General features: G+C 41.1%; 1 protein-coding gene across 1 annotated transcript; it reads right to left on the bottom strand.

The window, feature by feature from the left end:
• Positions 1-1697: 1697 nt before the first annotated feature.
• On the bottom strand, positions 1698-27969 carry LOC137034563 (protein shortage in chiasmata 1 ortholog). Its single transcript, XM_067407600.1, has 29 exons — positions 27914-27969; positions 27512-27632; positions 24763-24853; positions 24463-24653; positions 24042-24201; positions 23075-23180; positions 22821-22965; positions 22338-22433; positions 22107-22239; positions 21665-21759; positions 21330-21575; positions 21140-21169; positions 20001-20510; positions 19307-19474; positions 18589-18759; positions 17065-17157; positions 16627-16802; positions 16324-16387; positions 16174-16243; positions 15904-16079; positions 15419-15533; positions 6837-6945; positions 6625-6752; positions 5807-5894; positions 5482-5613; positions 4444-4593; positions 3468-3660; positions 2671-3051; positions 1698-1793 (listed from the first exon to the last, which is right to left on the bottom strand). The coding sequence occupies exons 2-29, from the start codon at positions 27609-27611 to the stop codon at positions 1708-1710; spliced, it is 4203 nt and encodes a 1400-aa protein (XP_067263701.1). The 5' UTR covers positions 27612-27632; positions 27914-27969; the 3' UTR covers positions 1698-1707.

Genomic DNA, 27969 nt, shown 5'->3' with positions numbered 1-27969 from the left:
TTACGGTCACATTATTGACGTGTTTATTTAAAGCGCTGTGTTTTACTGCCTTAGACTGGACACACGTCTTCCCCCTCATGCCCTTGTGTCCAAATTTGTGGTTTTATTTGCTTTTGTTTTAGTAGGCAAACAGGGCAGTTCAGATGGTGCTGGAGTTATTTATGGAGGCTGTTTGGTGTTACAGAGGCTGATACTAACGGGGGAGCGGAGAGAGTGAAAGGGAGTGTGATGGAGAGAAGAAAATGCCCTGTGGGAGTGTCTTTTCTCGAGCTCATTCCTGTGAGGGGCTGCCGTCAGACTGCTGGCGCGCTGAGATAAGCCCCTCCGACCCCCATCACTCTCCCTCTCTTCCTCCTCCTCTCATCGTGCGCTGCTTTCTCTCTGCTCTGACTGTCAGCGATAAGAAGATTGTCCTGTAATTGAATGACTATCTTTCTATCATGCTCATTTAAGAAAATAGCGAGGGGCTGGAAACGTGTGGTGTGAGAGATAAATTAATGGCCACTGTCACCATAGTCGCCAATCAACATCCAGACCTGTAATTTAGAAAATGTTTTTTTAACGCCAATCAATTCAGCTTCACATAACGAATGATTTATTCAGTTCCAGACCAGTACACGAATGCGTAGCCGCGGTGTGACCTCGTATAAATAAGCGATTTCGCAGGAGTAACGTGTAGCAGGAAATGTACGTAGTCGCTTGTTTGTCAATACAGTGCCACATTTGAAGAGAACTCTTGCATCTAAATGCAGATGCTTTCTTCACACCTGCTTCTGTGTACATACTATATGTGTGCACACGTTTTCTCTTAACTGTAGGTTAAAGGTCAGTAGATAAAGGAGCCACGTACTACTGGGGTCTTGTAATTAGAGGAAAAAAACAACACCACACTAAATACTTTTGAACAATCAGAGCTCAAACACACTGCGGTGTCCTACGTACATTTAAAAAGATAAATCTTGTTAAATCTAATAAAAACTTGCAATTATAAAAACAAGGTTGGGACATTTTGACCAGTACATTTTCCATGTTATTTTTTATAATACGATTTCTGAAACATGTTTAAAAAATGTTACAGAAATTACATTAATAGTAGCAGTTACTAATAATCAATAATATTATATTATAATATTCAAAATTACTTTATTGTTGAACATTAGAAAAAATATTTGAAAAATTAGAAAAAAATACAAATTCACTACAAAAATGTTCATGAATTTTCAACAGTTTTGCAATTGCCATGTCATTTCCAGGCTTGGAAATCAATTTTTTTTTTTTAACCCAATGACTCTGGGACCCCAATAAATATAAAAATAATCTAATTTAAAAAATTTGCAATTGTAAAATAAATAAATAAATGAACATTTAAAATCTAATAAAAATCTGCAATTGCAATAAAAAAGTTAAATTCAATGAAATAAAAATGTCAATTTATAATATATAAATGACAGAAATGTTAGATTTTTTTCTTTACTGTAAATTCAGTTAACAAAAAAATACTATAAACTTACCTAAAGGATGATAGGCTAATCTTTAATATCTACAATATATAAATATATGTTTATATATCCATACGAACATATGGATGAACTGTATTAATTTCACATAATATTCTACATAAAAATTTAAAATACATATGAACATGAGAAATATTCTGAAATTTCACTCAAATGAGTGATAAACCTAAGAGAAAGAAGCAAAACTTTCTCAGAAAAATCTCAGTCTGGTCTGTCCATCATTCCTGCCTGGAACTCGCTCACATAGCAGTTTTCCTCTCTTGCAGAGCGGAGGCACTGGGAATAAACACAGAACCAAACTAATGGAGCAAAACTCTCCTGTCCTGCATTTCTTTTAACATTTCACATGACATTCTGTCATCATTTCCTCACTCTCATGTTGTTCCAAACCTGTATGACTTTCTTTCTTCGGTGGAACACAAAAGAAGATATTCTGAAAAATGTCTGTTTTTGACCATACAGTGAAAGACAACAGGATCCATATGGAGCTAAATTAATTCATTTAGAAAATATGATTCACAAATGCATAAGATAATTCACATTCAGAAAAAAAGTATTCACAAACTCGACCATATTAACCAAATTAACAAAATACAATTTTGTTGCACAACCAAATTTACAATTACAAATGCAAAGCACAATTCATAAATATGCAACTATGTATGCACATTTTTGATGTTTTGTATTTTGTGAATATGAATTAGGTTATGTTTGTCTGAACTGCTGTTTGCAAATATATAAACATTTTTGTGAATGTGAATTATCTTATGCATTTGTGAATCATATTTTCTGAATAAATTAACTGAGCAATTAATTAATATATTTTTTGTGTTCCACAAAAGAAAGAAACAGTCATACATGCTAAGATTCACAAATGCAAAGCACAACAATTTCATAAATAAGCATGCATGTATGTATATTTCTGAATGTTTTGTATTTTGTCAATATGAATTACATTATGAATTTGTGAATTGCTGTTTTCAAATATATAAACTTTTTGGTGAATGCGAATAAGCTTATGTGAATTAGCTTATTGAGACTATTTTAGCTCCATAGATCTAATGTTGTTCAAAATATCTTTTTTGTGTTCCACAGAAGAAAGGAAGTCATACAGGTTAGGAATGTGTATGTCGCTGCGTGTGTGTGTGTGTACCACTGTGCGCGTCTTCTCCTCCTCGCCTCTTCCTCTCCTCTCCTGTCGTGCGAGGCGGATCATTCTCAGGTGAGCTCCGGTGAGTCTGACCCTGCGGCCTAGAGCTGAAAGCACACGCAGTGTTCCTGAACCCCAGCACTTCAGAAGTGGGCAGAGGAGCCAGGGGAACACGGGCAGACCCTCGGGGAACAGCTTGGCCTGGCACTAGATTTGGGTGTTGAATAAATCCTTCACGCTGCGGCTGCCAGACGTTCGCTGTAGCTGAAGCTTGGCTGAACTGAATTGGCAATAAGGGGTTGAATGAGTGAGAGTGAGTTGGATCTGGAAGAGATAATTCATTTTTTCTCCATGTTTCCTCTCCTCTTCTTCTGTTATGACCTGCTAATGTGATGAACAACAAGAAGCTCTCAAGAAAAAGCACACACTGACTGCAGCATAATCAGTTATTAATATTTTGTTGGTTTTCTCATTTTTGCATGTTCATAATTTCTTTGTATGACGGCCTGGCCAAAAATGATGTCTGCACAATTTACAATTAAAAATTAACTCCAAACACAGCTATGCAATAAGCTTACAAAATCTTACTAAAATAAACATTTATTTTATATATTTAGACATTTGTTTTAAATATTTATTTATAATCTAATCATTATTTTATCATTTATTTTCATAAACATATAAATCATAAAGTTAAAATGACCAAAGCATTCTTTTCTCACATTTGGTGCTTGGCAAGTATACACTTTGGATCCTGTCTGTGAGATTTAAGCAATTTGTCTCTAAACACTAAGACTGACCAATCAACTGGGTAAACTGGCTACATGGTGTCTTATCCTCCAGGTCTAACTGAGGTTTATCAAGATCCTTAATCCAGGGTGGCAGATGAGGATGAGGAGGGTGAGCTGGGCTGTTTTTTTCTGAGAAGGGTGTATTCTCACTCCTCAGGGTGGCCTTTTTGACTTTGGACTCAGCTGTAATATCACTGAAAAGCTGCGGAAAAACAAAGAGAGTGTGAAAATAGCCATGTTTCCATTCACCCATTTTTATGCAAATTTTGGGATATCACATAAAACAATTGGAAATGCCAAGATGTGCATAAATTCTAAAAATGTGCATAAAAAACCTCAATTTGAGGTGGATCATTTTTTATCCAAAAAGAAGACTCATAAAACTACAATGGGAACACATTTACTGAATAAATTCCTTTGATGTGCACCAAAAAAATCTCATGTGACTGCCTCAACAAAGGATGTGATTGGATAACTGGACTAACCAGCGGATCAATCTCATCGCACAGCATCTCAAATGTTGGTTTTGGTCATTCTGAAATGCCTGAGCCAAAGTCTGTCATCAAAATGATTTGGTATAATGACCACCCAGAAGCATCTCACATGATTGTGTTCCAAACACCAAGCATCCGCCTCCGAATGCAAGATAAACATGAAAGTGTTTATTCTGTTTCATCTGCTGTGCGCTCTGAGGTTGAAGTCATTTATGATGTACAAAAAAGAGACACAGTGGCTTCCCCAATTGCAGCACCTTTAATTTTTATTACAGCCATTTTGCACAAATTTCCCAGGAAGTGACGATTTTGTTCTCTTAAACACATGAAAACAGTGCTCCATTAGCAAATGATTTATGCAATATCCCAATTTTGCTTGTAAGATAAATTCGCAGCTTTGGATGGAAACATAGTTACTGTCGACATAATTGATTAACCAACAATGTGCCCTGTGACAGTTTGATCTTGGATAGTAGTGAAACTAGTAGTACCTTAATGACTTTTTGAGGGATCTGCGGGAACATTTCCTGCAGCTCAGAGAAAGAAGCTCCCAGCAGCCACTGCAGTGATGGAGCTCTCCTCAACATCATTTGAGCAACCAGAAGATTAATGCAGGGAAAATGCAATAGGTAATGCTCTGCCTAAAACAAACACACAGTAATACATCAGTGAATTGAGCACACAGAATGATATTAAACTTTCAGCTCCATCTATTGAAGAAAATCTTGTGAGGTTGACAGTTGTTGATAATTCTACATTTGTCACACACACACATTAACAGCAAAAACAGTTTTTCTGGTGTTACTAGCTACTGATTGGACATACTTAAAATCAGAGAAATTTTCTAAAAATATCAAACTTTTTCCTTTACAATTTGAGTAATAAATGGAAAAATCTTGGTTGTAACAGCAAATAGACATAATTATCTAAAAAAAAAAACTTAAATCTTATGAATATCTTAGGTATGTTTTAACTTAAAAGAAAAATATAATTTTTTGTTTTATTTTTTTAACTGTATTAGCCTACCATGGTTCCAGAGACATGGCTCGAGTTCTTATTCGACAGTGTGTTTGAAACAATATTTCTAATTTGCTCAAAGACAACTTGTAAATCAATATTTTTTCAATATTATTTTGTGCATTTTATAATGCACACAAAATTATTACATAAAATGCTTAATAAAGGTGCAAAAAGTCAAACAAAAATCTGAAAAGAACTTAATATTTAATTTTGTGTTCACAGTTCTAATTTAAATGTTGGTATTCAACAGCATTTAAAAAAAAAATTAGACAACAGTTATTTAATTTTTCCCTTATGGTTAAAATAGAAAATTCGAATGGACACAAATGCGCAGGGACTATTTGTATTTATCTTTTAATATATAATTTAATGTACAGTATATGAAGCACTGAGTCAGAGGTCAGATGATTTTAGGGAGACTGATGATCAGTGACAAAAAGTCATAATTTTGATGAAAGAATAAATATTATGATTTTCTGTGCAAGGAACAATTTAGACCTGTTGTTCACCTCTGTGGGCCGCACACTGAGCCAGTCTCTATCCAACCAGCTCAGTCCATCTCTCTCTGAATTCATCAGTGTATGTAAGGCGATCTGATAGATGTAGCTGGCTATCTCTTCTTCCTCACACACCAGTAACACCTGAAACACACATACACCACATGCCATGGTCAATATACACAAACACTGAATGCAAAATACTTTTCAATAGCAATAGGAATAAAAACAAGGAATGTCAAACCTGGCCTTGGTATAACCTTTAGAAACTTTGACGTTTGTTTTGATGTTTGTTATCTACTGTTAAAATTGCTTTAATAAATGAGGAAGATAATACCTTGACATCAAACTTCTCAGACTTGTTTCCGAACAGCACAGATGCAGAATAGATATGAATCAGATTTATATAGATGTTACTGGAAATCCTAAAATTGGGGAAAATAGTTTTTAGTGTTTGAATCTTGTTGCTGTTTTCTTGGCAAGAGTTTGGCTATGCACAGGAATCAACACATAATGCTTCATAATACAGCTACAGATGGACTTACAGATGCTAATAAGGAAAAAGCACAACCACAATTCAGTATGCAAACATTGCAATACTGAATCTTATATTACATAATGAAAAGTGACAGCCCAATACATCAACCAGGCAGATTAATTAGCTGATATTTGGTCATTTAACAGTAGTCGTTCCATGTCAGTTCCAATATTTATCAACAACCTAGCAACAAAAATATTCATATTATATTAATATATTTGTATTTTGAGCAAATAACGTGTAAAATAAATGTTTATTTAAATTCAGCTGTACTCTGTTATTGGCATCAGCCATTAATCAGGGTTCAGCAATAAATATGGCTTGTACAATTTCCAGTTATGCAAATTATTAATATTTTTTATAAAGAATTACATGAAAGAAATTTTTTATGTTTAATGAAAGATATTCATCTGGCATATAAAAATACAAGGCTAACAATAACATGTATACAATAATTTTGTATATAATTTTGGGGTCAAAGAAAATCAGAATCAGAAAGAGCTTTATGTTGCCATTGCAAGTAAAAAACTGAAGTACCTGCCCAATCGTTATTGTTGAGCCCTGATAATAATGAATGGTAACATGATCAGACAGATGTAAATGTATTTCAAACTGACAATGCCCTGTGGTTCTCGGCGCAGTGCAGAATGAGCCAGCAGCGGCTGAACTGCAGAGATAGTGCTGAGAGTCTCATAACGACACGCTCAGATGCTTGTCCAATCTTCATGTCCAACTCACTCAGCTCCTGAACACACACAGGATTTACATGTTCAGGCCAGAGTCACTTTGTGAATGGTGGTCTGGTGAGCAAGTGTGTATTGGGCATCACCTGGATGAGGATGGCAGTGGTCTCATCCACAGTGATGACATCAAAATGGGTTCCTCCCAGCTTCAGTGCAGATGGAGAATGTTTCCTCTCCAGCAGAACAATATTGTACCTGCAAATAACAGTCTCTGTACATCAGTATGCACTCTTTTAAATAAACATTCTTTATTGGCCTCTATGGTTCCATGAAGAACCTTTTACATCCATGGAACATTTCTCTAGAGTGGAAAAGGTTCTATAGATTTTTAAACTCTTCTACACACCAAGAAAAAAATGGTTCTTTTAAGAACTGTTCACTGACATTGGTTATATGAAACCTGCCTTTAGGAACCTTTATTTTCAAGAGTGTACAGTACATACAGGTTTTTGATTGCAAGAATAGAGTGCTGCACGGATGAGTCCTAAAACTGGAAAAAAGTTTACAATTTAGGATGTACTCACACAAGGTGCTCTGAACAGTGCCAGAGCGCATTTGACCTCCAAAGCCCGGTTCGTTTAACTAGTGTGATCGCTCCGTTCCATGCCTGGGCGCGATTCGTTTAGCTGGCCCGCTTGGAAGAGGTGGGCCAGAGCACGGTTCAGTTGGGCTCGAGCGCATTTCGCATGCAGTGTGAGCACTGTGCCGGTGCACGGAACAGCTGCTACTTTTGTGTGCGCTACGATGGCAAACATCTTTATTACTACTTGGATAGTACACTTTTCAATTAATGTAATTAATTTGAGTGTATTTGGGTTTATAACGATGAACAGGAATTGTAGTTTGCGAGTAAAGTGGGGACAATCGTGCTCTGGCTCGGTTCAAGGCAACTGTGCCTAGTGTAAGTACACCCTTAGAACTTCCAGTTCTATCATCCTGATGTCAATGGGGTTTTAATGGGTTGTTGGTTAAATGTCAAAACACCGCAGATGTAAACCTATGAAAGAATTCTTGATATCTTGAATACTGTTGTTATGGCAATGTGTCAGACTTTACAGAATAAACTAAAAAGAATACACTTTTTGGGCGTTTTTGAGGCTCTTAGATTGCTTCAAATTGCATGAAACTTGACACACACATCGGGGGTGTCAGCAAGAAGACATTAGGAAACCTTAGAAATGGTCGTGGAGGAGGGGCTCTATAGGGCCCCCTTTTGACATAAGTAGGGGGGTTAGTTCCCATTCAGTCGGTCACGTTCGACGTACGTCGGACAGACCGACGAATAGGAATCTCGCTAGAGAGGCCAATCTACTTCGAGTGTAACTAAACGAGCCAATGCACATTGGCATGCAATCATATGCATCAGCTGCTCGCCTCGCAGCGCGGGTATATAATGAGCAGCAGGTGCGTTGCATCTTCAGCTTTTCGCTTCGGAGCCGAACGGTGTTTGTTCCTGTTCTCTGCAAGCGAGTGTCTGCTAGAAGACGAGTCAAGCTTTTGGTTGAACTTCTCTTTTTTTCCGAGTGCGGGCGAACAGCACAGCAGCGGGGTCGACGTCCTCTCTTTGTCTGTTTCGTTTGCCGTTTTTGAGCAAATAGCTGTTTGACAGCGTCAGAAGGCTGTTCTCACGGCCGGTACGGTGCGCTTTTGAGCGCTGAAAAGCCGTTTTTACGGCTGGTAAGAGTGAGCGCCTTCAAAGAGAGAGAAAGCACATGACAGGCTGCACACAATCCCTGTCTGTGTTGCGGTGGCCGTTCCCCTGCGTGCTTCAGCACTTCTAAAAGAGTAAAGTCCCTGAAAGAGCTTACACAAGTAGATTCGCGTCTTTTTAAAGACGACATCCTACTTGTGTTTCTGGATGCGATCGTTCCTGTCCTCACTGACGGCCACGATCACCGTTTCGCATGTCTGGGCGCGTGCTGAAATGATGTTCGTGGGTGTTCATGTTTTCATATGAGAACATGATCACGTCGACACGCCGGTCGTGACTCTTCTTTCTCCGGGAAGCTTGAGTCCCCTCTGTTGTTGGCCAGCTGCCGCTTGTGTGTAAAAGCACAGCCGCGGCTCTGCCCGACACTCTGGGAGACCGCGGAGATCAGCGAGAGCAAACCTCTCGCTCCTCTGCGTGTCGTGTGCCGTCGAGCTGCCGGGCTGCAGCGCGGGTTGTCACGGCAACCCAGCGCTCGCTCGGCGCTCTAGATGCGCGGTTCCCTTGCGTAATCTCCATTGTAGCGCCCTCTCTGGTGCACCAGAAGAGGTCTACTTTGCTGATATGGCTTGGGTGACATGAGGTTGAGGGGTTCCTTCGGGGAACCAACCCCTAGGGCCCCTCCCTCTCTAGCGCATTGCAAGCTGTGCAGTTTCTGGATTGGATTGCTGGTCCTTTTCATAGGGGAACCTAGCATTTCATTCAGAGCTCCAGCTGAGGGACAGACGTCGATTGCAGCATCGGAGAGAGTGCTGTTATGCTCTGGAAATGAGGGTGACGCTGCCCACTGTAATGGTGTGTGCTTATGCTGACTCAGATTCAGAGTTTACAGCCATGCTTTCCTGGGTCTTCCAGATGTGCATGGAAAACTTGGCAGTATGGGGGTATATTGGTGCCATAAATATGGAATGCCAAAGGTGCCAATCTGCATAAGTTTTCCTCTCTCACTACCCTCTTGGATGGGGTGGCTGTACACAGACCACACCCACCCTGCATGTGAGGCCAAGGCACTCTTTTTGCATGAGGGTAGTTCTGTGCTGGGGTTGAGCTGCGCTTGTTGACTAACCGTGATCAAAGTCACGGCGCAGGCCCTCAGCCAGACGATGTCCACCTCCGTGGTCCAGAAGTGCCCCCTGGCTTACCTTGTGAGGTGTGAGAGGTTGTCAAGCTAAATGCTTTCTCAATGCTCCCATCTTACGAGGTGGCCTTTCGGTGACACTGTCGAGGACTGAGCCCAGCGGTTCTCCTCAGTTAGTAGCGGATAGGGGAGCTTCCCATGACAAACCATTGAGTTCCTCTTGGGCCGCCCCTCAGTCTGCTCGTCGCCAAGGGTGTCGTCCCCTGCAAGAAACTCCGGCCCAGCAGGCTCTGCTGTATCCATTGCGGGGAGATGACGCCTCCCGTCTCTGCAGCTGTTTAACTGGTTGGTGAGAATCACCCCTGAGACGGGCGACCCAGAGATGGGTGGGGCTGCTCTTCCACCCCTGGAGGAGGGCCAGGTGGTAAATCCTTTATTGGGTTTGTTTCTGTTCCGCCACTGACGCCAGAGGCAGCGGTACCCAAATTTTAAAGAGCAGTTCCTCCATTTCCAGGTCTGAAGAGGGTTTGGAGAGCAGTGGGAGGAGAAAAACCTCACCACTCTCATCCCCCTCTTCTGTCGCCAGTGGACAGCAGCGAGCAGCGGGCAGCCAAAGCCTCGACTGCTCCCTCTGTCCATCCGTGGAGCCAGGTAAGTGTTGCCTAGCACACTGTGACGCCGCTTCGGGCCGCCTCACAAAGAGAGCCCCCCGAGCCGCGTCCCTGTGTTCCACCTCGCTGCCCTGCTGCGGGTACACCGGTGGTCCCTTTGGTCCTGCTTGTACGGTCTCTGCGAGCCGGGTTAGCGCTCCCCAGTCCGTCTCGCTGGCTCCTTCGGACCATCAGGGTCGGCTTTGCGATTCAGTTCGCCCGGCTCCCCCCCCCAAGTTCAGGGACGTCCTCTTCACTACAGTGAAAGATGCCGATGCCCCTGTCCTGCGTGCGGAGATCGCAGTCCTACTGGTGAAGGACGCGATAGAGCCGGTCCCTCCAGCCGATTTGAGGTCGGGGTTCTACAGCCCCTGCTTCATTGTACCCAGGAAAAGCGGCGGGTTACGACCGATCTTGGACCTGCGAGTTTTGAATCGGAGCCTCCACAAGCTACCATTCAAAATGCTCACGCAGAAACGCATTTTCGAGTGCATCCGTCCGAGATTGGTTTGCAGCGATTGACCTGAAGGACGCGTACTTCCATGTTTCAATTCTTCCGCGACACAGGCCATTCCTGAGATTCGCGTTCGAAGGTTGAGCATATCAGTACAGAGTCCTACCCTTCGGGCTGGCCCTGTCTCCCCGCGTCTTCACGAAAGTCGTGGAGGGAGCCCTTGTTCCCATGAGAGAACGGGGTGTTCGCATTCTCAACTATCTCGACGACTGGCTCATTCTAGCACAGTCCCGGGATCAGTTGTGCAAACACAGGGATTTGGTGCTCAGACACCTCAGCCAGTTGGGGCTTCAGGTCAACTGGGAAAAGAGCAAACTCGCCCCGGTGCAGAGGATCTCTTTTCTCGGTATGGAGTTGGATTCGGTCGAGCAGATAGCACGCCTCACAGAGGAACGTGCTCGGTCAGTGTTGAACTGCCTGAATACATTCAATGGCAGGACAGCGGTCCCACTGAAGTTCTTTCAGAGGCTCCTGGGGCATATGGCGGCTGCTGCGGCTGTAACACCGCTCGGTCTGCTTCATATGAGACCGCTTCAGCACTGGCTTCATGGCCGAGTCCCGAGATGGGCGTGGCAGCGCGGCACATTCCGGGTGCCAATCACTCAGGAGTGCCGCCGAACCTTCAGTCCGTGGTCGGACCCCTTGTTTCTTCGGGCAGGAGTGCCCCTAGAACAGGTGTCCCGGCATGCTGTGGTGTTCACAGATGCTTCTGCCACCGGCTGGGGTGCCACGTAATACGGGCATGCAGTCTCAGGGGTTTGGACGGGACCCCATCTGCATTGGCACATCAATTGCCTCGAGTTGCTGGCAGTACGCCTTGCTCTGAGCCGCCTCAAAGGCCTGCTTCAGGGCAAGCATGTACTGGTCCGTATGGACAACACTGCGACCGTTGCGTACATCAACCGTCAAGGTGGTCTACGCTCCCGTCGCATGTCACAACTCGCCCGCCATCTCCTCCTGTGGAGTCGGAAGCATCTGAGGTCGCTTCGCGCCATTCATGTCTCCGGTGTGCTCAACCGTGTGGCCGACGAGCTATCACGAGCTGCGCTGCCAGGAGAGTGGCGACTCCACCCCCAGGTGGTTCAGCTGATCTGGAGAGAATTCGGAAAGGCTCAGGTAGACCTGTTTGCCTCACCAGAAACCTCCCACTGCCAGTTGTTTTACTCTCTGACCGAGGGGACACTCGGGACAGATGCACTGGCTCACAGCTGGCCCCGGGGCCTGCGCAAATATGCGTTTCCCCCAGTGAGCCTACTTGCACAGACCCTGTGCAAAGTCAGGGAGGACGAGGAGCAGGTCTTGTTAGTTGCGCCTTACTGGCCCAACCGGACCTGGTTCCCAGAACTCTCACTCCTCGCGACAGCCCCTCCCTGGCCCATCCCTCTGAGGAAAGACCTTCTTTCTCAGAGACGGGGCACTCTTTGGCACCCGCGTCCAGACCTCTGGAAACTCCATGTCTGGTCCCTTGGACGGGATGCGGAGGTTCTAGGTGACTTACCCCCTGAGGTACTTAACACCATCACTTCGGCAAGTGCACGGTCTACGAGACGTGCTTACGCCTCCAAAGTGGAACCTGTTCGTCGAGTGGTGCTCTTCTCGCCGGGAAGACCCCCGAAGATGCTCGATCAGAGTCGTGCTTTCCTTCTTGCAGTAGGGTTGGAGCGTAGGCTGTCCCCCTCCACCCTCAAAAGTCCATACTGCTGCTATATCCGCTTACCACGACCACTTAGATGGCAAATCTGTTGGTCAGCACGACCTGGTCATCAGGTTCCTTAGGGGGCGAGACGGTTAAATCCTTCTCGTCCCCCCTCTCCATACCCTCTTGGGACCTCACTCTGGTGCTGAGAGCACTTCAGATTGCTCCCTTTGAGCCTTTGCTGTCAGTAGACTTAAAGATTCTGTCTATGAAGACTTTGCTGCTGGTGGCATTGGCCTCCATCAAGAGGGTAGGGGACCTGCAGTCATTTTCGGTCGACGAATCGTGCCTAGAGTTCGGGCCGGGTGATAGCCACGTGGTACTAAGACCCCGGCCTGGCTATGTGCCCAAGGTTCCTACCAGTCCCTTCAGGGACCAGGTGGTGAGCCTGCAAGCGCTGCCCTCGAAGGAGGCAGACCCAGCCCTGGCTTTACTCTGTCCAGTCCGCGCTTTGCGACTGTACATAGACAGAACCTAAAGCCTCAGGACCTCAGACCAGCTCTTGTCTGTTATGGAGGCCAGCAGAAGGGAAAGGCTGTCTCCAAGCAGAGGATGGCCCACTGGATAGTGGATGCCATCGCCCTGGCTTACCAAGCTCAGGGTGTGCCCTGCCCGCTCAGGTTGCATGCTCACTCCACGAGAGGTGTCGCATCCTCCTGGGCGCTGGCTCGTGGCGCCTCGCTGACAGACATTTGTAGAGCTGCGGGCTGGGCGACACCTAACACGTTCGCTAGATACTATAGCCTTCGTGTCGAGCCGGTCTCCTCCCATGTTCTCGCCACAGGTCAGAGGCACGGAGAGGCCCCGGCTTAGTGTCGGCTTGCTGCGCTACATGCGCTTCTTTTCTCCAGAGAGTCCCTACAAGGCAGACCCTGTCGAGTCCTCCGATATCCCTTCGGCAGCCGACGTGGCGGAGCGTCTGGCGCCAGGCCTATACTCCGTTGTATCCTTGAGAACCGGGTTTAGGCTGGGTTCCATATGTGTGACCCTACGGGGATCCCATATGGTTGGTTCCACGGTTGCTCCTAAACGAAGCCCGTGTCTTTCCCTCTGGGAGAACCTACCCTTCATCGGGTTGGAGTCACCCCAGCTCTTCCATATGTAGCACAGCCCTACAGGGTTAGTCCATATGTACTTCTCCACATAACTCCTTCGGGGAAGGATGTGGCTTCCGCAGCGTTCCTTTTCCCAGCGAAGGGTACGCTTTCCCAGCGTTATCCAATAGTCTCACTGAATGGGTTTTGGGGAACAGCAGTGATCGACTCTCTCTGTGTTAGCCCTGTCCCACCATCCTCAGGCAAGGGGGTTCAGGTGGCTTGCAACAGAGCGCTGGAAGGGGGCAGCTCCTGTGGCGCTTTGGTAGGGATTCCTATTCGTCGGTCTGTCCGACGTACGTCGAAACGTGACCGACTGAATGGGAACGTCTCGGTTTCAAAGGTAACCCTCGTTCCCTGAAGGAGGGAACGGAGACGTACGTCCCGTCGCCACAGTCGCTGTACCCCGCTGATGCTGCCGCCTATCCGGTTCGGCTCCTCAGCGAAAACCTGAAGATGCAACGCACCTGCTGCTCATTATATACCCGCGCTGCGAGGCGAGCAGCTGATGCATATGATTGCATGCCAATGTGCATTGGCTCGTTTAGTTACACTCGAAGTAGATTGGCCTCTCTAGCGAGATTCCTATTCGTCGGTCTGTCCGACGTACGTCTCCGTTCCCTCCTTCAGGGAACGAGGGTTACCTTTGTAACCGAGACGTTTTACCTACAGTCACCAAACTTGCTACATATATTTCTTATTAACAGTCTTATAACTTTCTTATTTACAGTCATTAGCTCCAACCAACAGGAAGTCGGCTATTTTAAAAATCTGGCAGTAAGTTTTGGAAGATCATTTTTAGTCCATCTCTGCAAGACGGACATTTCAGGATGAGAGATGGACTAAAAGTGAACTCCCACACCTTACTGCCAGATTCTGGAAGATAAATTCTTCAAACAGTGGTACAAGAGGATGTGGTGCTGGTCCTTCAGGAGTCACTCTCAAGCTGTCTGTCTATAAGGCCTATAAAAACCCAGTCTTCATGTATTTTATAACACTTCAGCTTGTGATTTTTATTAAGAGCGGGTCATTTTTTAGGATTCTTTAGCTAACCTAACTCTCTGAGATCCTGACACCTTGCACTTCTGGAGACTCCAGGTAGGTTGCAGTTCTTGAAAGCTGGAGACTAAAGGGTTCCTGATGGTTTCACACTTAATTCTTCACCTTAATTCTTAATTCTTTTGCATGTCCCTTGGTCATGATTTAACTTTTCAATTTCTAGTATTGCATTAGTATTGCGTCCTTCTCATGAGTATTTAATAATTTTTGACTTTTCAGTCTGAGTAAAATCTCTTTTTTGGCTAATTTTGCCTGTAAAAGAAAACCTGCCTAATAATTTTGCACACCTTAATATAAGGCATTTTTCATTTCCAGCCTTCATGAACAATTATATATCACTTATAAATGATTAAAACAATATTAATAGTAGTTATTAAGATTGATGTGGATTGGAATTGGTAAAATGTGCTTGGAAAAAAAATTTGATCAGAAAATCAAGTTGCCTAATAATTCTGCACACAGTGTATGAACTCACAGAGATATTCATCTTAAGAAACATTGTCATATACACTACCAGTCAAAGGTTTGCATACACTAACAGACAAAAAATAAAAAACAGTATAAATGCATATTAGGATGATTTCTGAAATCATGTGACATTGAAAACTGGACTAATGGCTGCTGATAATTCATCTTTGCCATCACATTAATAATTACATTTTTATATTAAAATAAACAAGTTATTTTTAATTGAAATATTTCACAATATTACTGTATTTTTGATCAAATAGATGCAGAATATATCTATTATTGCAAAAGCACCACAGCTTAATGTGTAAAAATTACATGCGCTAATCACTAAGGCAAAGCACTTACATTTCTTTAAAACAATGACACAGAAGTTTCTAACAATTACTTGAGTAACTCACATTGTCTCCAGCGTGAACTGTATCTTTAAGCGGTTCAGTAAACCATCCGTGATGAGCAGCACAAACGGAATAGTGTCCAGATATGATTTAGCAGTTGATTCTTCTGAGATATCTGCTAATGAATGATTCAAATGTATAACAGATGAAAATGCAAGGATCATGCAACACTGCAATCGTGAATAAGCTTATTATAGAATCAATCATCAATGATCTAACTTTAATTGTACTTCAATGTTTGAATGCTGTGTTAAAATATAGGAAAGATATCTAATTTTTTGTTCAAACCAGCCATAAGCAACAGGACATTAGACCAAACACTTGCATTCTATTTCTGCAATGTCAATCTGAAAAGGCCCACTAACACTGAAATCTCATTGGTCCAGAATCCCACTCTATATAATTGTGCATTAAACATCAAATGTTCTTATTGGCTGTCATTACTGACATTACAGCATCATGTGAGCATGAAGGATTGTTGGACTGACTGGATTCAGGCACTGCAGTGGAGAAGGAGATAAAGTTGACGTTTCTCTCTGAACACACACTGCCGAAGGGCGAGTGACCCACACAGTGGAGCTCAAACACCACACTGAAACTCTGCCATGGGAAGTCAGGACCAATGTGCTGACTGCACACAACAACACACCTCTTGTAGGACAGTCTGAGGAGAAAGGACACAGACACATTAAATCAGGCCTTATATCCACACCACATGTATTCAGTTTACACCTGTAGAGATAAGCAAAAAAAAAGACCTGTCCATCACATCTCTGCTCACTACTTTATGCTTTCCTTCATCTGGGAGGATTTCAGACACAGAGTTTCCTAAACACACACACACAGAATCAGACAGGACAATCACTGCACAGTAACAAATAATCTTGTATTTTGAGAAAATAACTCACCTGTTACCTGGTTGAGAGCTGAAAGCAGCTCTTTGTTTATACCGTTCACTGTCAATACTAGGACCTGCTCACATGCAACAAGAGTCATTAAAAATTAACAGTCTGTAAAATTTTCTTTGTTTGAAAAAGACGCTTAGGTAAGTTGAGTCAATGTTATTTGTATAGTGCTCTTCACAATACACATTGTTTCAAAGCAGCTTTACAGAAAATCATGATGTTAATTTTTAAAATATCTTAATATCTTCACACTAGTTAATATCCAAGCACTAGAACAACTCTAAACAACTCTGTATTAAATCTCACTCTAGTGTTGTGGTTGGTGTGGGAGTTCAACCATGTGTTGATTTGCTCCTGGAGCTCCAGTAGTTTAGGGTTGGACTCCTGCCTCTTCTGACTCAGATACTGTAACACCTCAAACTTCCTCAACAGCTCATTCAAACAGCTAAGAGTACAGGAGTCCTTTGCCTGAGCCAGGTACTCTATTCAAAGACAGATTTTACAGGTGTGTAAGTAAAGATATACTAAAGATACGATGAGATCTTAGTTGTTTGTGCCACACCGATTCTTCTTATTAGAAGAAAATAAAATTAAAGTAATCACATATGCATCTTCTCCAGAGCAGGGTTTCCAAAATGGGGGTTCATGAAGGAATAATTCAATCATACGTAAAATTACAATAAATAAATGTGGCTTGCACAATTAATCAACATATTTCATAGTCACATTTTTTCTAATATTTACCAGCAGCTGCGTTGAGGTCACATCCGAAGAGGACGTGTTCCTTCAGTGTTACCAGAATATGTAGCAATGGCATCTCATTAACACTATCTGCATCTGCCACAAAAATAATACAAAACATTTCTTATTTAAAGACTTCTGTGCATTCCTACAAACCCGATTCCAAAAAAGTTGGGACAAGGCCATGTTTACCACTGTGTGGCATCCCCTCTTCTTTTTTAATTCTTTGCAAACATCTGGGGACTGAGGAGACAAGTTGCTCAAGTTTAGGAATAGGAATGTTGTCCCATTCTTGTCTAATACAGGCTTCTAATTGCTCAACTGTCTTAGGTCTTCTTCGTCGCATCTTCTTCTTTATGATGCACCAAATGTTTTCTATGGCTGAAAGATCTGGACAGCAGGCTGGCCATTTCAGTACCCGGATCCTTCTTCTAAGCAGCCATAATGTTGTAATTGATGCAGTATGTGGTCTGGCATTGTCATGTTAGAAAATGCAAGGTCTTCCCTGAAAAAGACGACGTACGGATGGGAGCATATGTTGTTCTAAAAACTGGATATACCTTTCAGCATTGATGGTGCCTTTCCAGATGTGTAAGCTGCTTATGCCACACGCACTCATGTAACCCCATACCATCAGAGATGCAGGCTTCTGAACTGAGCACTGATAACAACTTGGGTTGTCCTTGTCCTCTTTAGTCCGGATGACATGGCGTCCCAATTGTTTCATCAGTTGATTCGTCTGACCACAGAACAGTTTTCCACTTTGCCACAGTCCATTTGAAATGAGTCTTGGCCCAGAGAAAACGTCTGCACTTCTGGATCATGTTTAGATATGACTTATTTTTTGACCTATAGAGTTTTAGCCGGCAACGGCGAATGGCATGGTGGATTGTGTTCACCGACAATGTTTTCTGGAAGTATTCCTGAGCTCATGTTGTTATTTGCATTACAATAGCATTCTTGTATGTGATGCAGTGCAGTCTAAGGGCCCGAAGATCACGGGCATCCAGTATGGTTTTCCGGCCTTGACCCTCACGCACAGAGACTGTTCCAGATTCTCTTAATCTTTGGATGATATTATGCACTGTAAATGATGATAACTTTTTTTTTTTTTTTGGGGGGGGAATTGATGATCCTCTGCCCATCTTGACTTCTGAGAGACACTGCCACTCTGAGAGGCTCTTTTTATACCCAATCATGTTGCCAATTGACTTAATAAGTTGTAAATTGGTCCTCCAGCTGTTCCTTATATGTACATTTAACTTTTACGGCCTCTTATTGCTACCTGTCCCAACTTTTTTGGAATGTGTAGCTCTCATGAAATCCAAAATGAGCCAATATTTGGCATGACATTTCAAAATGTCTCACTTTCAACATTTGATATGTTATCTATATTCTATTGTGAATAAAATATAAGTTTATGAGATTTGTAAATTATTGCATTCCTTTTTTATTCACAATTTGTACAGTGTCCCAATTTTTTTGGAATCGGGTTTGTATAATATGTGAGAAAGTGCCTCTTCTGACCCTGTTCTGTCCGAAGCATTCGTTCCTGCTGCTTTAGGAGGAATCGTGTGAGTTCGGAAGACAGTGTGCTAAAGTCTCTGTTGTTCAAAGCAGGGATGCCCAACTTCTGCATTTTACTCAGACAGGGCAGAGCCAACACACGCAGCTCCCTATATGCATGTCTCTGAATCTCTACAGGAATAAACACAGAAATACAGTGATTCATTTCTCAAGCTAAACAAATAAATGATTAAGGATATACAAAAAAACATGTAGTTTGTGCTTACAACAATTTGTTAAAAGGTTAGTTCACCCAAAAATTTCTGTCATTAAGTACTCATCCTCATGTCATTCCAAACCCTTAAGACTTTCGTTCATCATGACAGGGTTGAGAAGAAATTTTTGGATAAAGTCGTTATTTTTGTTTTGTTTTTGCACACAAAAAGTATTCTTGTCGCTTCATAACATTAAGATTAAACCACTGTAGTCATGTTGACTATTTTAACAATGTCTTTACTACTTCTCTGGACCTTGATTGTGGTAATTTCATTGCTTTCTATGGGAGATAAAAAAAATCTCTCAGATTTTCTCACAAAAATCTTAATTTGTGTTCTGAAGATGAACGAAGGTCTTGCAGGTTTGGAGGTTTCGTGTGAGTAATTAATGACAGAAATTTCATTTTTGGGTGAACTAATCCTTTAGTCTAATGTTTATGCAAATATTTCAGATCTGCTGATACCTGTGGCTTGGACGTATACAATTTTGCTGATGGTCTCTTGCTTTTCTTCACAGGGAAAGCTCTTCTCAGAGGCAATGACACTCTTTCCTGTATCTGAGGCGTGATTCACAGCATTTATCCTGTTATCGGGCAAGGCTTTTCCAATAGAATTCTGATTCACAGTTACTTCTGAAAGATATTAAGACTTTTATCACTTTTCATGGCTTAAATAATGCAATAATGGTCATCTAATTTTTTAATGTGCTTATGTCAGTATATTCAATTTAACATTCAGTATGCAACCCCTCCTACCCAGTCTAAAAAAAAAAAGAAGAAGAAAAAAAAAACATTAAAACTACGCAGCAAAAATTATTAAAATTGCTAAGCAAGCAGAATAAGATACTTGTGTTTAAACTGTGTAACTAATAAAAGATGTAAGGTAAGACCTCCAAACATTCTGCAGTTCCTAGACATCAATTGTTCAAAAATATTTAAAAAAAAAATATGTTTGAATCCCTTTAACTTTAATATCAACATGAAATCAAAACAGACAAAATCCATGACTGGACAAAATCAAGTCCTGCTCTACATTTTCTTCTCATTTAAGAAGACCATTTACTTGGACATATGTAACAATAGTAAAGAAATTTCATAATTTATGTTTCATGCCAACTTTAATCGCTATTAATAAAAGTCCATCCTGGATTCACTCTACCTGTTGGATTGCCCTGTTGAGGTTTTTCCATTGGACTCATCGTTCTTAATGTCACAAAAGATAATAAAGTGTCTTCGTAAGTATGAACTACTGAATTGTTTCTCTTTCTGCCTCTAAAACAGTTTGATAACGGAGATGATTTAGGGATTATGTTTTCTCTTCTCTGTTCTGACTTCTCAGGAAGTTTATGTATAGTGGATATCACTTCAATATCTTTAACACTGTGCTTCAGTGGAGATGACTTAGACATCTCGACCACTTGCTTCTCTGAAAGATGTGTGGAGGAATTTGTCTGGTTCCCATAGCATCTTTCTGGTGGACTAGACATGTGTTGCTCTATCTCTGTAGCTTTACAATCTATTCCTCCAGTTGTTGTCACTGTAGAACTGTCTCCTTGGTGAGACATGCACTCCATTATGAAGAACTTCACAGTCGTCCCTCTCTCCACCTGTGTAGGTACAGCTGACTGCAGAGGCTTACTCTGGGAAGGGTGAACTGCAGTGGGATGGCCTGAAGATGGCAGTGCAGAGAAACCAGAGTAAAACATTAAGATTTTGCTCATTTCCTGGACAAAGTTTAAAGGAAATCAACAGATTCAGTACAAGTTGAGCTCAATCAACAGCATTTGTAGCGTGCTGATTACCAAATTAAACTATATTAATTAAATTGACCTGTATAGTTGTCCTTGCCATGTAAACAGTCATTTTAGGGTTTATGGTGTTGTAAAGTTATAAAATTCAATATAACTTTACACGGAAGGGGTTAGTAAGTTATTTTATTTTACACTAAAATCATGTTAACATTCATATTGTTTATGTCATGTGGCTATACTACTGAAACAGTCAGAGTATGTTTAATGTTAATTTATTTTAATTATAAATGCTTTACTGTAACCCAGATTTTTGCCATTTTAAAATAAGAGGGTGGAAGAAAATTTTTGTGGTAATCAAAATTATGTCAGTTAAAAAATATGACAGTTAAAAAAAAAATTTAAGCTGGAGTAAGTTTTGCCTCTTTGAAACCTACAACTGCATATTTATATTTATTTGCAGATTTATCATCTTTCATGCAAATGATCATGACTGAATATATATATTTAGCTCATAATTGAAATGATGAGAGAAACTTAAAAAGCTCACCAGCATTTGAGGCACGCTTACTCTGCAACTCTGTAAAAACACAATATTATCATATAGAACTTAAGAGTAATATTGCATTCAAACAAAACCTTCAAACCATAAATATGTTTTTAAAGAGTAATACTGCATTCTGTCTTTTAAAATAGATCTTACATAAATCATACATGCATAGTTCAAAATAAGATCTTACCATCTATTTTCAGTATAGACAGTGGTGAGAATATTTCATCCATGTGCGACTCGCTCTTGCTCTCTTTTTTTGTGGAAATTTTCTCAGTGTAGATGGAGAGATTAGGCAACGTAACTGTACTGTCCGTGAAGGGAAACTGGCCCATATTATCTTTGGGTTCTGGGACTGGTTCCATCTCCACCTTCAGCAGTGTAAGAAGCTCTGGAAGTGACTGAATGTGGACCAAGGGTTTAGTTACCTGTGGTTCTGTAAACACAACACAATGGAGTTTAAAGACTATACACACTTTATGGATATGGAAGTTTGTCACATTACCATCTACATGTCCACATTACCAGCAAATAAAAACTTAGACACAGATTGGGGATGTTTCTCTGCTATCCAAACAGCTTTTTCCATATTTTCACAATCACTGTCTGACATGAAATGCCTAGGAAAAAGTATAGTACATATTATTTCCTTTTTCATATGGATTATTATGAGTAGTGTTTTCATTTTATCTAAAGTCAACATGAAATAAAAATTGACTTTATTACACATTCTTACTATGAACCATTCATCTGTAAACATCATTTCCAAAAAAATGTCTTGTATATACTATTTTACTTGAAAATATTTCACATTATGGAAGCAGAATTGATTGTGAATGCCATTTCATGTTGGCTTGAAGAATGAAAACAAACCTGTTGTCGATGCCATGGAACATCCATGGACATTTTTACTGCAACAAATATTCACAGCCTTCCCTTCTTGTTATAACAAAAGCATCAAACTCACTGCTTATAAACTGGTGACAGTATTTCAGCTGACAGAAGTCTGCTGGGCATAAACAGGTCTGGCAGACACAGCAAATGATTACATGGTGAAAAAGGCAGGTCTAATTCCATCTCAGCATAAGTCCTCAAAGCAACTGGAATGAAAGGTTTGAAGTCACTGGAGATTAGCAGAGCAACCTACAGCAGGAAACTCTTTGATTGTGATTAAATATGAACAGTTAAATAACATTACCTGGAGATTTTGGCTCTTTAAAGGTTATGTTGGCAAAGCTGCTTTCAGCCATTTCCAGGACCTCCAACTCAGTCGTGAGTTTATCAGTGAAGGTGGCTATTTTTTAAATAAAATGATTGACATTTTATGAAATACACTGCCCCCCAAAAAGGTCACAATTATAAATGTAAATGTCTGATTATAATTGCATTAGATAACAAAATATAAAAGCAAGTGGCATTTGCACTTTACTGAGAATCTTTTGCAATGACTTTCAATCAACGGATGTTTGAACAATGCATACATTGTTTTATTTAATCATAAAAAATGTCTTTTTTGTCAAATGTTCTGCTTGGAAGGTGTACTTGTGCTTCTTTCTTTAAAATAAAAACCACCTCTTTTAATATTTTGTTATCTAAAGCAATGACATTCAGACATTTTTAAGTGTGACTTAATTTTCCAACTACTCTTCGTGGCCACTGTATTTTATTTGCTATGCATTACCTTCTTTAAGAAGATCTTTTAAGGGGAAACGTTCTTCTATTGGTTCTCGGACGACATTTAGAAAATCTTGCAGTTTTGCAAAGGAAAAAACGGGCTCTTGTCTTCGGGATGAATCCATATGAAGTTCAACAGGCAACATTAGTGACTGTGGAGAAATCATAGCTGGTATTTGAAATACTAAAACTGCTTCCTAAGCTCAAAAAGCACAACCAATAGAGATTTTTACTGAAACATGATTTAGTTTTGTAGATTACCTCTTCATTCAGTACTGCCTCTTTTCTGAACTCCTCTATAACATTTCCTCCAGTAAATGTGGCACCCTTTTCTTCGTCTAAAACTGCATCATATGAGGCACAGTGTCTAGGAGAAGGAAATATGAGTGAGCTGAAAATGTAATTTCAGTGCATGTATACATATGCGAAATACATTTTTAAAGGAATAGTTCACTTCGGAATTCCAAGATGTTTGTCAGTCGAAAAGAAATTAAGGTTTTTGAGGAAAACATTCCCGTTTTTTTCTCCATATAGTGGACTTCACGGACTACCAATGATTTGAAGGTCCAAATTGCAGTTTCAATGCAGCTTCAAAGGGCTCTACTCAATGGAAAGGTCATGCGCAACATAGGCGAAAGTATCGAGCAAGTGTTTACAAAGCGAACATTGCAAATACTAAGTTAAACGGCCTTTACAAAAAAAAGTTAAAACAACAATGTTGGACGATTTTGAAGTTTGAGAAAATTAGTTTTTCATCCTACCATGGTACTTCCACCTACGTCACGTGTGACCTTTCCAACGTGATTATGTAATGCGTGACGCATCACAGATCTAGTGCAAGACGAGAATTTATGGTTAAAAAGTATATAATTTTTAATATTTTAGATAATCGTTTCACTAGATAAGATCCTTATTCCTCGACTGGGATCATGTAGAGCCCTTTGAAGCTGCACTGAAACTGCAATTTGGACCTTCAACCCATTGAACCCTGTTGAAGTCCACTACTATATGGAGAAAAATCTTGGAATGTTTTCCTCAAAAACCATAATTTCTTTTCGACTGAAGAAAGAAAGACAAAAACATCTTGGATGACATGGGGGTGAGTAAATTATTAATTCTGAAGTGAACTAATCCCTTAATGAAGTAATGATCCTCTCTTCCCAGACTTTTCTTTGGGGCTGTTTTTTAAAGTTCTTTATGGGAGAAAGAAATATGTTGAATTTTGTACCTAAAAACAAGCCCTTCTAAGAGATTTACTGATGAATTGAGAACAGGATCTGAGACAGTCATGATCTTTAGCCTCTGAAGCATTGTTTGAAATGGAGGCAGGTGGCTTTTGAACCGCTGCAGATGGTGACCGAATATCACCTCCTCTGGCAGAGTGAGATCTGAGATTTCAGAGACAAATTAAGGAAGGATTATCATCTAGAGATTTTCCATTGTGAGGCAATAAGAAGGACTTCTGAGGTCCAAGAACGTATAAAGATCCTTTTGAAATCCATTTGAAAGCAAGCCGTGTGATGTGCTGGGTATTTTTAGCACACATCTACCCCTTTTTAGGTAGAACATCAAAGCCGAAAATCTGATATAAAAGAATATACAGAAATGACAAAAATAAACTAAATATTACTAAATACTCCAGTTCCCACCGTCACAGGTAAAGCAACATGCATCTGGTGTACATGGACTGAAACTCTCTTCCCAAGGTGATCTGATGGTACAGCTCTCAACTCCATCTAAAAGCCAGAGGACTTCTGCGGTACCAATACTGCACTGAGAGGCAGGATTAGAGCTGGGAACCACTTCCTCTAGTCCTCTTCCTGCCTGCAACACACTGAACCTAAACACCACAGCTCAATATGAAATTTACTCTCAGCTGGGTGTGGACACAATCTGCAGACACAAATATGAAAGCAACTTTTAAAGGGCATTATAGAAACAGTTCAAACCTTTCCAAACAGTCACTGAGATGTATGTTGGCCTTCAAGTCATCCATTACAGATCCAGTCATTTGTAGAGTACACATGGATATTTTGTTTTCTGTCATAAATGACATAAGTCAGTGTTGATATGCTATAATTGAATATCATAAGACATTTATATTAACAGTAAATTAGTTTAAGAACAAAGCTCTTTTCCATACAATGAAAGTACATTTCTTATTCAATAAAAATCTTTCCTCCTGTGAATCACTAAAAGATCTGACTTATTTACACTGTTAAAGAGTTGGATTCTCATGCTAAACATGGCCAAAGTTTCAAAACACTACTTCTGGTTTCGGAGTGATTTTTTCGAGTATAGCCTGTATGACGTCAAAAGAGAGCAGAATTCCTTGTGTATGCACTTCTCTCTGATAAGCGCGCACACACACATCACCCAGAGCAAGAGCAAGAGCATGCCCATCAACGCGTTTCGTTCGGGAAACGGAAGCCGAGAGATTTTTCAACAATGGCTGTGTCCCTATTCAGGGGCTGCACCCTTTGAAGGCTGCATACATCGAGGCAGTCTCAGAAAAATAAGTGTTAGATTGCAACGTAAGAAAAAAATTACAGTATTTTACACCTTACAAGGAATATCAGTCATTTTTATTACGTTTACTTTTCTTAAATATGACATCCTTGATTAAAGGTCCTCTAAGTGATGTCACGCGTTTTTAGGCCAAAACATTTTTTGTCACATACAGCAAACATCTCCTCACTATCCGCTAGCTGCCTGTCCCCTGAACACACTGTAAAAAAACGTGCCCTGTGTCTCAATCAGCTCCCTAGTTCAGTAGTCAGGGCACTGACCAGGGAGTCTGCCATTTTAAGGGCTGTCTCAAATCGCAGAATCCTTTCAGGGCACTGAAACGTTCGCTCCCTGAAAAGTCCCACAATGCACCATGAAAACCAGGGAGCATCGATGCTCACTATGCTCCCTTAACGGAAGTTCTGAAGCGCGAAACTTGAATCACGTGAACCAACTCACTACACATAACGATACGCGATAGATGTTTTTAAAAATACAAACCGTTATTTTATTATATTTCAGCATAAACATACATCGCTAGACAGGTAATGAACATAATCTAGCTAACATTTATAATTTATTCACGGCTGAAATGTTGCACGTATATGTAACAAGCAAATAATTAATCATAATGTAGTTAAAATAACATTACAAGTAATGTCAGAAAATATCATCTCTGTTTTTGTTCATAAATACCAGTAGTGATGTTGTACAATGAGGACGTTGTCACATCGCCGGAAATAGAGTCATAAGTGTCCCAATGTGTAGTGAACCAGCATCTTTTACTGTCCTTACCAGTGCCCGAATTCGTGTACACGATATACTGATTCACAAGCTCGGGAGCTAGGGAACTGATTGAGACACACCCGTGGTCTCTGTAGTCGCCACAAGCTCCAAAAACGGCAACAAAAACAAACTGGTGCAGCCTGGACCACGAATCATAATAAACATGCTCCACCCAATAACTGACAAGAATGATTATAATGCGCGTTCATGACTGTTTCAGGAAGCACGGATGGGAGGGGAGGAGGAGGCGGAGGGAGGGTCTAGCTAGCCTCTGTTTTGTTTGACAACACTTTGAATGTCAACAGGAAGTTACTCCACCCAGGATCGCTTAGAGAACCTTTAAGTATTCAGCCTTCAAATGCGATCTCCAAAGGACGCAGCTTCTGAAATGAGACGCAGCTCCTGTCACCAAAGGAGTGTGTTTTTGGTTGTGAGGGAAAGATTACCTTTTTCAGTTTCCCAAAGAACCCAGCGTTAACACATTGTATGAAGTGTATGAAGTTTGTTTTTCCGGGGCAGCAACGGAGTTGTGCATGTATGTTTGTTTGTTCCTGGGATTTCGGTGATGAATGCTTTGTAAACAAGTCCCAGACGGTACGGCGCTGGATTTGCAGATTGCGGGTGGTGAGTAAAGCTGCATCAAATGTCTGTGTTTTGTTGGCAATCAGCGCGCAAATACATTAAGTGTAACAACACAAACGTTTTTGTTCCCTTTATTTATTTATAATGATGTCGCAGCTCGCAGACGATCTCTACGCAAAAGCTGCACACGCTCATGACTCTTTAGCTCCACCCACAGCACTGATGGCAGACACGCCTCCAGGAGCTTGGCTTTTTTCGGAAAGACTCTGTTTAGCGTATCTATCTTTTATAAATATGATAAAACTAAAGACTTTTTGGCGATATGAAGGATGCATTGTTACTCTAGATGTACTAACATGAGATTGGCAGAAACTGTGTGTGATACCCCCCCTTTATTGATGTCTTTAATACCTTTCTGGGCCTTGAAAGTGGTAATTGCATTTCTGGAAGCTTTCAGATTTAATCAAAAATATCTTAATTTGTGTTCCGAAGATGAACAAATGTCTTGTAACTAAATGAGGGTGAGTAATTAATGACAGAATTTTCATTTTTGGGTGAACGAACCCAACTGTGGGATATCAGGCAGCAAAGGATACATCTATGCTGCCTTTTAAAAATCGATCGGATGAAGTTACTGTATCTCAGGAGACAGGAAGTAAAGCTAACATTGCCTTCCTAACTTGTAATGCATCTTCTGAAGGCAGCATTTTTAAGATTTCAGATGCAACCTAAATCAGTGCTGAAAACCCCTGGCCCTCAAGATCCAATTTTATGCTAGAGTTACCCATCCCTGTACTAGATACACAAATGTGCCACACTTACTCCATGGTACCCGGTAAGTGATGTCTAACAGGTGTCCATTGTGAGGGTAGATGTTACTGTCCAGCTGGAGTGGAACTGGAAGTTCCAACACGTTCATCATCAGTCTGCGTCTGACCGAAGCCTAAAACACATGACATCTCAATATTTTAAAGTTTTTAAGAGTTTCAACGTATTTATATTTTTATACCCGTTTGTACCCTTATTCTGTTTTTTATATTATCACCCCCTCAAACACTTTTGATTTATTTTATCTTATACACTTTTCTTCTGTTTTATTTTTGTTCAATTGCTAATGTTAATTCAATAAAAATACATCTCAACAATGCTGTCCAGTGAGTAAATCTGATACAACGATTAACTAAATATGAAGGTACATGAATGGAAATCAGTGTAGGAACTCACCTCAGAGATGTAATCAATACCCTTATACCTGACAGTCTTGAAACTTGCACTTTGTT

This window comes from Chanodichthys erythropterus, chromosome 13 (assembly GCF_024489055.1).
Source record: "Chanodichthys erythropterus isolate Z2021 chromosome 13, ASM2448905v1, whole genome shotgun sequence".
In the NCBI taxonomy this organism is placed as follows: Eukaryota; Metazoa; Chordata; class Actinopteri; order Cypriniformes; family Xenocyprididae; genus Chanodichthys; species Chanodichthys erythropterus.
The sequence above is the reverse complement of the archived record's forward strand: the minus strand, read 5'-3'. Positions and strand labels throughout refer to the sequence as shown.

Bases quoted from the DNA above. Each gene is read 5' to 3' on its own strand.
- LOC137034563 (XM_067407600.1), bottom strand. From the start codon at position 27,611: ATGATGAACGTGTTGGAACTTCCAGTTCCACTCCAGCTGGACAGTAAC. The intron at 24,854-27,511 runs GTAAGTGTGGCA...CATTTATGACAG, and splicing joins CACTTACCGGGTACCATGGA to AAAACAAAATATCCATGTGT. The intron at 6,946-15,418 runs GTGAGTTACTCA...TGTTATTTGCAG, and splicing joins CAGTTCACGCTGGAGACAAT to GTACAATATTGTTCTGCTGG.